Source organism: Sinocyclocheilus grahami, unplaced genomic scaffold (assembly GCF_001515645.1).
Source record: "Sinocyclocheilus grahami isolate Dianchi unplaced genomic scaffold, SAMN03320097.WGS_v1.1 scaffold734.1, whole genome shotgun sequence".
NCBI classification, from domain to species: domain Eukaryota; kingdom Metazoa; phylum Chordata; class Actinopteri; order Cypriniformes; family Cyprinidae; genus Sinocyclocheilus; species Sinocyclocheilus grahami.
Genome location: NW_015505913.1, coordinates 205968 through 217046, shown reverse-complemented (window position 1 = coordinate 217046; position 11079 = coordinate 205968). Strand labels below are relative to the sequence as shown.

The 11079-nt window shown below is 36.2% G+C and overlaps 2 protein-coding genes across 4 annotated transcripts in view; one reads left to right on the top strand and one right to left on the bottom strand.

Moving 5' to 3' along the window:
- The window catches only part of LOC107560584 (zinc finger protein 501-like), a 176198-nt gene that overhangs the window by 105322 nt on the left and 59797 nt on the right, over positions 1 to 11079 (top strand). The gene's annotated exons all lie outside the window — the stretch shown is intronic.
- On the bottom strand, positions 4865 to 10932 carry LOC107560587 (NACHT, LRR and PYD domains-containing protein 12-like). The gene is made up of 5 exons (XM_016244810.1): positions 10439 to 10932; positions 8969 to 9142; positions 7055 to 7228; positions 5471 to 5517; positions 4865 to 5388 (listed from the first exon to the last, which is right to left on the bottom strand). Exons 1-5 carry the CDS (start codon positions 10930 to 10932, stop codon positions 4865 to 4867), a joined length of 1413 nt encoding a protein of 470 aa, XP_016100296.1.

Below are 11079 nucleotides of genomic sequence, written 5' to 3'. Positions count from 1 at the left end.
CACACACACACACACACACACACACACACACACACCCCATAACGACCAGCAAAATGTGTTTACAGGGCAACATCAAAAAATAAATTAACTAAAAATAAAAATGTTACAAAAATTTATAATAATAGTATAATAAAAACATTTCACACCTGTTCATGAAGGGCAAATACATAAGTAATCAATTTAATAAGTGAACAAATGCAGCGTACAACAAAAAGATTGATGTGGTTAAATAAAGTCGTGTTCTCCGTTTGACAAAGTCTTTCAAGAGGAACACATAGATCCGCACCCACTACACCTCAACAATAACCAAAAAATGCTAAAAATCTCAGCACTGGCAGTAAAGTGATGCTACTGATTTCAGCACAACACTTTTACACAACCACTTTACAAGCTATTCAATATAATCTGCTATATCTTTTCTGTAAGCTATAATATTACTTTGTCACTGTAGCTTACTTTGTTGTTGCAAAACACATTCATGGGGCACATTGTACAATTTATAGACAGGTCGAACAAATGTGAGCCAAGCAAGTGAACTCCTACAAAAAGGGCTTCAGGCGGATATATTTATAGCTTTAAACTGTAATATGTAGCTTTAAACATGTACTTACCATGAAAAATATCCCACTGTTCAATGTTGCTTTGTCCGCCTCTTTTCTTAACAATGAAAGTTGAACTATCTTTCTGCTTTCACTTCCACTGGAGCTGTTCTACCTGTTCTACTTGCTTCACTCAGAATTCAAGGCGTAGCTTCTTGAAGCATTTGACCCACAAAGAAAAAAAAAAGAAGAAAATAAATAAATACAGAGTTCAATAAAAACATGTGCTTCAAAAATGCATGCTATAGTTTTACTTGTTTGTTTTTAACCCTGCTTACAGGAGAAGCAATGTGGTTGTGATCAAAGCACAAACTATTAAACGCATTTTATTAAAGACATCCAAATGCACAAGCATTTGTTTAACATTTATCATTTTGCATTATTGCATGTGCTACTGCAAGCAACACTGACAACAAATCAAATTTTACTCTAGCATTTTTACAATTTTCACAGTTAAAAATGACAATAATTGTTTACAGTGCAGGCGCAAAAGACATCTTAAAACAAAGATCACATGATTGCATAAGTCACAAAAAAATCACATGGTCAAAAAAACCCCGGTTGATCTGTATACAAAATATATATAGCTACTAGTGAATTGAAAACAAATAGAATATGAATTAGCCTACTAGATAATTCATCGCAACGAACTAGCACCATACACAATTCAAAGGAAACATAACAGTGATGATTCTGCATTCAGTTGCTTAGGATGTACACAATCCATATAATAAATCGTATTTATTATATTATTGGATTATTGTGACATTTCGCACCTAGACTTTTTGTGTGCTGTGAGTTTTTGGTGAATTCTATACCGGACATTCTTTGAATAAAACAAAAAGTAGGATATAACTTTATATCGCCATGCAGTACATCCACTCAAGCAGTACACATGTGAAAATGTGTTAAATATCTACAATATCTTTGAAATATTGGCATGTATATAATAATAATAATAATAACAATAATAATAATGTTTTATTTATATAGTGCCTTTCAAGAACTGAAGGAAATAATAAGTAATTTGCTGTTTGACCATTTTAAAATGAGTTTTCTTCGCTAAAGAAAATATAAATTATGTTATTTGTGGACACATTCAGGATGTCTTTATATAAACAGATGCACATTGTCATCAAAGTATGAATTTATGCTATATTCACAAGGAATGACATCTGCATGACTAAGTATGTTGCGTCAGAATCGCTACTAGAGCATTAACTGCGTGATACACCGTAAAAAGAACAGCATGCTCATGCTTCGCTCAAGATTCGGTTACCCGGATGAGCCTCACAATTGAAAAACTGCTTTGTGAATCTGTGAGTCATTTGTTTTGAATCAGAGATTCGGAGCGTATTCTTTCATTAATTCATTAAATTAGTTTGACAAAAAATGACACCAGATATACAGGGAGGGATAGTTAATAATAATAATATTACTATTATTATTATAATATACCAGATAGTCTACAAAAAAAAAATAAATGCGAATAAAAAAAGACAGACAAGATGAGAAAACAAAACAAAAATGTAACAATCAAATACTTCCTTTTCCTAGAGACAAATTAAAGAACCAAAGCAATTGGGGATGAATGGTGAGAGGGTTACTATGCAAAGAATTTCTCCAAAAAATATAACAATGTATCATTCTTTTTGTTATTGACTAATATTAAAGTTTTTCACAATGACTCCATTTTGAGATTTGGAGCGTATGATTTCAGTAAACGAGGCTTTCTTGCATCATAATAAATCTTTGGCAACATTTGCCAGTGCTCTCTCTGGCCATGAGCCACTTTCTATATGGTTTTTACCTGGTCACAGTTTGATAAATGTGTGGACATTTTCAATGCACATTTGTTTGATAAAAAAGTAGAGTTGTAGTTAGTCTCTTATTGGACTGATTAACCAAGTTCTCCATAAAACAAACAGTGCTCAAGAAACACTATGTCTATAAAGATGAGGTGATTATTTCTGGTCCCTCTAAAACCAGAAACTCTATAGTTCGTATTTGATCACTGTATATAAAATGCCTCTGCATGGTCCTGTTAATGAAAAGGCATCAAACTTAGAATAATTGAATGTCAAATGTTCCTCGTTTAGGACATGTGACATTATCTGTTATATATAACAAAACTGAAGTAAATCTAAAGTAAATATCAAAGTTATTTAAGTAACAACTTTAATCCTCAATGTTTCCACCATTTTGATCAGTTAGTTTGGTCAAAGTGCTGAAATATGATTCAGGTTAGGAATCCCATGTGAACTACAGATCAAAACTGAAATAGCAGTTATTTTATACAAAAACATGGTTATAAGAATACGTTCTGAACTTACCAAAAGAGATGTGGCTGTTTAAATACCAAAAGTTAGCAATTTTATAGCCTCAAAATGGTGTCTCTGTTTCTTATTTTTCTTTCATTTCTCCATAGTTTGAGGTGTGTCTTGTCTTCCTTTCACTCCACCCATATGAAAACAAACTAGTAGCACACAGTGTAATCACAGGTGTGTGTTACCTTGCAGTCAAGCAGCGTGATCTTCATGTGTGTCAGTCATCTCTCGCTCATGGCGCACAGTGGTCAGATTGCTGGATTGTCTGGATTTCCCTCGTGGTTCTTTGTTTTCTGTCCTTTGATTTTATTTTGTTTGTGCATTGTGGATGTATCGCCAGTGTCCTTAGTTCTGCTCCTCTCTCTCTCTCTCTCTCTCTCTCTATATATATATATGTATTTATGGGTATATTCCATTGAACTCTATTGGTAACGACTGAACTTACGACCTTAGTTGCTTTTGACATATTCATGGTAAAGCATGAATAAGTATTTATAAGATTACCAGAGATAAACTGTTCACTAAACACCGTATTTAGTTGTATTTCTGGTCAATTCTGCTGTGATCAATGATGCCGTGATTCATTAGAATGAGAGAAGTGAAAATTTTAATATAAATGGCTCTTATGTGTTTGACAGACATGAGCTTGATTAGTCTTACTGTAGGTCAGTGTTTAGTGTGAATAACATCCTCTAGTGTCACAAGACAGTCAGCCAGCAAACACACTCCCACATTTTCCATGAATAGTTTCTTCATTTTGATTGGCTGATGTGTCGCTGCCTCTCGAAGACTGATTGGTTCATGAGTTTCAATTCTCTGAAGAGAAAAGAGCTGCTGTGAAAGTGAGTTTTCACTCGCTTTCACTTTCAAGTTTTGTTGGAATAATTTGTTAATTTGCAAAGTTCTACAAGATAGAACATCTACAGACAGACGCAATCAAAAGTCAGAAAAGGGTCAAATTTGTTTGTCAATGTTGAAGACATATAACTCACAAATTATGTGACCTGAACATGGCAAATTAAAATATGAATTGAAAATATATTGTTTGTAAAGGGCATTGTCAAATGGCAGAGTATGCTGATATTAAATCCAACATAAAAATATTTGTTCATACATTTATTAATTATACATTAATTTACTCTAAAAGATAATATTCAGTATGTTAGCAAATCCTTTTAAAGAGGGGGAGTGGATTTGACCCCATTCAAATATCAGTTTCTAACATAAATGAAAACTATACAGTTCTACTTATGCATGTTTATTTTATCACCTTATGGAAGCAGAAATTCAGAGTTTAGACAGGCCACAACAATAAACAAATACAAACTAACTTTAACTAAATATTCTTACCAATAATAAATGTACCAAAATGAACAAATACAAAAAACAAATGGACAGATACAAATGCATTGTTAAACATAAATGATTCATACAATGTAGAACTTAAGTTTAAAGGTTATATTAAAAAGCTTACTCTTCACTGTTGGTTCTCAACTCCGGTCCTGGTGAACCACTGCTCTGCACAGTTTGTATGTCTCTCTGATCTGACACACTCAGTTCAGTTCATGGAGCTTTCTCCTTCTGAACTGATGATCTGAATCACGTTTGTTAATTAATGAAGACATACAAATGTCAGCTGTGCAGAGTGTTGAGTCCCTGGACTTGACTTGAGAACTGCTGCTCTACAGAGACACGCTGCTGAACAGTGAAACTGCAATGACAGGCTAAGGAGACAAAAATGTGTCACAGTAAAAAGAGAAAACTTACTTTCATGTAGTCTATGTGTCTGAAGAGAAGTTTCTCTTGGTTCAATTAAAACAAACACACGACCCCATTACATACACAAACAACACAACAATTAGAAGATTATATGTTTACTTTTAAAGATTAAGTGAAGATACTTCTTTCACTTAGTTGTGTGTGTTTCTGTCTCTATTGTTAAATCTGACAGAGTGACACGGATGATCCATAAACCCCAATCCCAGCATAGAGGGGTTCGGTGAATGTGGTGTTGAATGTGTGTAAGTGTGTGAGTGTGTGTGTGTCAGAGACGCTGTAGAAGGACAGAGTGCCGGCAGACACGTCCACATACACTCCTACTCTATTAGAGCCGCATGAAGGGACTGATACATCAGTGCTCTTATTGTGCCAGACAGTAAATCTGTTCTCAGAACAGTCCAGACTCCAGGATTTGTCATTGTATCCAAACCAGCAGTCGCTCCCTCCTTTCCGGTTGACTCCTTTATATGTCACTGCTACATAACTCCAGCCGCTCCATTCAGCCTCCCAGTAACAACGTCCAGTCAGTCTCTCTTTACACAGAACCTGCTCACAGCCATCAAATCTCTCTGGGTGATCAGGATAAAAATGCATCACTTTCTCACATGTCGCCTTTTTGTTGTTCTCAGACAGAATGAGATCATTGTTTACAGTGTTTGGATCCAGTGTGAGATTAAAGAAATCTGAACACAAAAAGAGAGATGAGAAATGTGTCAAAGATGGTTCAAAACACTCTTAAACGTGTGTGTGAGGTGAAGAACCTACATTTACGCAGACCTCGTGTGATCCTAAAATGGTCTCCATGGTCCAAACTAGATAGTAACACAAATGTTTGATTACTTGTGTGAAAGCAGTTTCTGACATGTGTTCAATTTATTTTACCCTACGCAGATTCACAGTTTTAACATTTTCGGTATATAGAGAAAATGTTATGACAACCAACATTAATCAGTCCCTCCAGGATTTTGCGATTCTGCGATCGTTGAATTTATCGCAAAATCAAGCAAACTCCACAATTTTCGCAAGAGCTTGCAAATTTTCGTAATTGCTGCAGATTTTCCGCGGATTTTGCGCTTAGACGCGTCCATGTCATCGCAATGCGCATTCAGTCAAAGAAAGGTTCCAAAAATGGAATGAACAGCCTTGCATTCTCATCATGACCGATTTACAAGAGCTACATTGGACAAACGAACCGAAAGCAGAACGAATCCGTGCTACTCGCTTACTACACAGCGCAGACAGTTTATTTGCTCGGGACACCGTTATACACAGGGCTGGGAGATACAGTGAAGAAAGCAGTCGAATTCGCCGCAGAATCAATAACATCTCTGTGAAATCTAGTGAGAAGCATTCAAATTCGGCGCAGAATTCTGTTAAAGCTACAGATATCAGAACAAACGCTGCTTATGTGGAAACCAGGAAAAACATTGTTCAAAAAACACAAATCACCACCATTCACCATGGATTTAACATAGTAAAACTACAGGAACAACTTGTGGCAGAAATGGTCTGATGTTTTTAAGTGTTTTTAAATGCTTCACACAACTTTTCCCATCACTTCAAAGCTATTAGTGAATTTGAAAGTTATTTTTAATGTGATGACATGATTTGTTCATCCTTCATAGGTTGCCCCCATTTATAAAACTAAAAGTTTCAAAATGTAGGAAAGCAAACACTTATTTAAAAATAAAAAGACATTAACTTACCACTAATAGATGGCTGCAGAGAAGCCATTTCCACTCCCTAATATATATTTTTTGTATTTATTAAATTATATTTATAAATTTTGAATGACAGTAATACAAGTTAATTTTATCTGCATCTCAACTACCTAGATAACACAAGTACATGTACATCTGTAAGATGTCTGCTAAAGATCTGGGAAACATCTGCTGTGTAATCTGATAAACATCTCAGAAGCAGTTTTACATGCATTTTAATAAATGTCTATTTGACCAGAACTTAACAGTACTGGTGCTGGTGTCTTCAAATGTTAGTCTGGAGCCCTACAATGGTTCTCGAAGTCAGAAAAAACATAACAATGTTAGATGAATGTTGTCTGTGGTATATTTTCACTGCAAAACAATAAGAAATGTCACAAATATCACTGCAAATTTTGAGAAAAGCCGCAGCAAAATCAGTCATTTTAGGCCGCAAAAATCTGAAAAAAGTCCCGTGAAATCCTGGAGGAACTGATTATTATTTTTGATGGCCAATGGTTAACTTTAGAATATGAACTTATTTTGCATTAGAAAACCCCTACCACACACACACACACACACACACACACACACACAAAGACATGCAAAATATTTGTTCTCAATCATGCAACTATAGTTGTCTTTATACTTGACTATCTGCAGTGTATAGTTTGGATCCTCCAGTTTGTGGTTGAGCAGCTGGACTCCTGATGGTCCTGGGTGATTGTAGCTCAGATCCAGCTCTCTCAGGTGTGAGGGGTTTGAACTCAGAGCTGAAGACAAATAACCACAGCCTTCCTCTGTCACCATACAGCCAGACAACCTACAGACACACACAGACAGATCATCTACAGACACACAGAGTCACATCATCTACAGACATACACATTCAGATCATCAACAAGACACACACAGATCATCTACAGACACACAGTCAGATCATCTACAGACACACACAGTCAGATCATCTAGACACACACAGACTGATCATCTACAGACACACAGTCACATCATCTACAGAAACAGATTCAGAGCATCTACAGACACACACAGATCATCTGCAGACACACAGTCAGATCATCTACAGACACACACAGTCAGATCATCTAGACACACACAGACTGATCATCTACAGACACACAGTCACATCATCTACAGAAACAGATTCAGAGCATCTACAGACACACACAGATCATCTGCAGACACACAGTCAGATCATCTACAGACACACACAGTCAGATCATCTAGACACACACAGACTGATCATCTACAGACACACAGTCACATCATCTACAGAAACAGATTCAGATCATCTACAGACACACACAGATCATCTGCAGACACACAGTCAGATCATCTACAGACACATACAGTCAGATCATCTACAGACATACAGAGTCACATCATCTACAGACACACACAGTCAGATCATCTACAGACACACAGAGACTGATCATCTACAGACATACAGAGTCACATCATCTACAGACACAGTCAGATCATCTACAGACACATACAGTCAGATCATCTACAGACACATACAGTCAGATCATCTACAGACACATACAGTCAGATCATCTACAGACACATACAGTCAGATCATCTACAGACATACAGAGTCACATCATCTACAGACACAGTCAGATCATTTACAGACACACAGTCACATCATCTACAGACATACACAATCAGATCATCTACAGACACAGACAGATCATCTACAGACACACAGTCACATAATCTACAGACACAGTCAGATCATCTACAGACACAGATTCACATCATCTACAGACACACACAGTCAGATCATCTACAGACACACAGAGACTGATCATCTACAGACATACAGAGTCATATCATCTACAGACACAGATTCAGATCATCTACAGACACACAGTCAGATCATCTACAGACACACAGAGACTGATCATCTACAGACATACAGAGTCACATCATCTACAGACACAGTCAGATCATCTACAGACACACAGTCAGATCATTTACAGACACACAGTCACATCATCTACAGACATACACAATCAGATCATCTACAGACACAGACAGATCATCTACAGACACACAGTCAGATCATCTACAGACAGTCAGATCATCTACAGACACACACAGATCATCTATAGACACACAGTCAGTTAATCTACAGGCACACACAGATCATCTACAGACACAGATTCACATCATCTACAGTCACAGTCAGATCATCTACAGACAGTCAGATCATCTACAGACACACACAGATCATCTATAGACACACAGTCAGTTAATCTACAGGCACACACAGATCATCTACAGACACAGATTCACATCATCTACAGTCACAGTCAGATCATCTACAGACAGTCAGATCATCTACAGACACACAGATTCACATCATCTACAGTCACAGTCAGATCATCTACAGACACACACAGATCATCTATAGACACACAGTCTGTTAATCTACAGGCACACACAGATCATCTACAGACACACGGTCAGATCATCTACAGACACACAAACATTATGACTGGCTAACTGTATATTATCCCTTGTTTGTTCTTAATACCTCAGTATCTGCAGCTGACAGTTTGGACTCTTTAGTCCATCAGAGAGCAGCTTCACTCCTGAATCCTGCAGGTCATTGTTAATCAGATCCAGCTCTCTCAGGACACAGTTTGAGGACTTTAGAACTGATGACACAATTTCACAGGACTGGGAAGTGAGATTACAGCCAGCAAAACTGAAAAGGAGTAAAACACTGTTTATGCATTGTTAATTTGACTCTGCACATTTTTGTCTGCAAATTTTAATATCAGTTTAACTCTTGCAAATTATAATTACCCTTACCAAAAATTAGTATACTTCAAGTTTATTTTATTAAGTATACTTAAGTAAAGTTCTTATTTTATATTTTATAAAGTACATATTTTATATTTTTAAGTATACTTTATTTAGTAAGTATACAAATATCCTTGTACTAGTAGTATACTTGTTGTAAGTGTACTATTTCAATACTTCTTGGGACAAAATTGGCTCACTTTCTAGTATATAAAAGTATACTTTGAGTATAACAGTAGTAAACTTTGAGTACACAACTAGTTTACATCTGTTTTTAGTTTGTACTGCAACTATACTAAAAGTGAACTTATAGGTATACTGTTTACAGTTTAGTACACTTTGAAGTATAGTCTCAGTAAACTACTAGTTTAGTAGTTTTATACTGCAAGTATACTCGTAAGTTTTCTTTAAGTGAACTTTACATCATACTTTAAGTATACTACTACGTCCCTATTTAGGTATTAATTTATATATATTTTGTAATATGAATATCTGAACTTACAAAACATCAAAAGAAAGAAGAGGGTATCTGCTTGTAAACAAAAACATTTTATTCTAGCTTCATGCATTCTTTTTTAAAACTCTTGAATGTGGGAAAGTTTCATAAATAAAATATTGAAAAAATAAAGAAATAAACAAGATTTTGAACAAAAAGCTGAAAAAGACTCAGAATGATAATCAAAACGTAGATGGAGTCGATCAACACCCCAAAGCTTGACAGTCATTATTACCTCTTCATTGGTCGACATTTTATTCCATAACGTTACACGTTAGTTTTGATGCTGTTTTATGTCTGATGATCGTGTTAGATTACATGTGGAAGCATCTGTTGTTTCGGTTTCTTCTTCACTTGTGTTTTGGATATTCTGTACAGAAGATGTGTACTAGCGCCCCCTACCGTATAACAATGAAAATATTCTCGGAGCACAAGTATTGCTCAAATATATTTAGACTTTTTCTAAGTATAAGTCAAGTATACTTAAATGTCATTTTAAGTATATTTTTGAGAAGTACTTAAAGCCCATGTCTGAGAAGTACATAAAAATTAGACTGAAAGTATACTTTCCTATGTTTAGCTTTAAAGAAGTATACTAATAGCACACTTGAATAAACTTCTTTTTCGTAAGGGTACTTTAAAAAGAGATACTGTGACTCGTCAGATTTATATCTTAACTTAAAAAAGCAAGTAAATACTCACAGAGCTTTTCTGCAGTTGATCACAGCTGGTATCAGTCTTCTTCTTCCCTCAGCTGATGTGTTGTATTTCTTGAGGTCCAGCTCATCCAGCGGCTCCTCTGACATCTGAAGCATGTAGGTGATTGTTGAGCAGTGAGCAGCAGAGAGCTTCTTCTCTGAGTGTTTGTCTGATTTCACAAACTTCTGAATCTCTCTGGACAGAGTCTGATCTTTCACTTCCAGCAGACAGAGGAACAGATTGATGGATCTTTCAGTGGAGAGTCCATGTCCATCTCTGATCTTCCCTTTAATGTACTGTGTGGTTCTCCTGATGCTCTCTGAGCTGTTCTCTGTGTGTGTCAGTAGATCCTGTAAGTGTCTCTGATTGGACTCCAGTGAGACGCCCAGCAGGAACCGCAGGAACAGATCCAGATGTCCATTCTCACTCTCAATGGCGTTATCTACTGCTCCTTTAAGCAAATTTTGTACTGAAGCATAATTCTTCAGTCTCTCCATAGTTGTATTCATATGATAGTAAAACACATGGAAAGCAGCAAGAAACTCCTGAACGCTCAGATGAATGAAGCTGAAGATTTTCCTCTGATGAATCACAGATTCCTCCTTAAAGATCTCAGTGCAAATCCCAGAATACACTGAGGCATC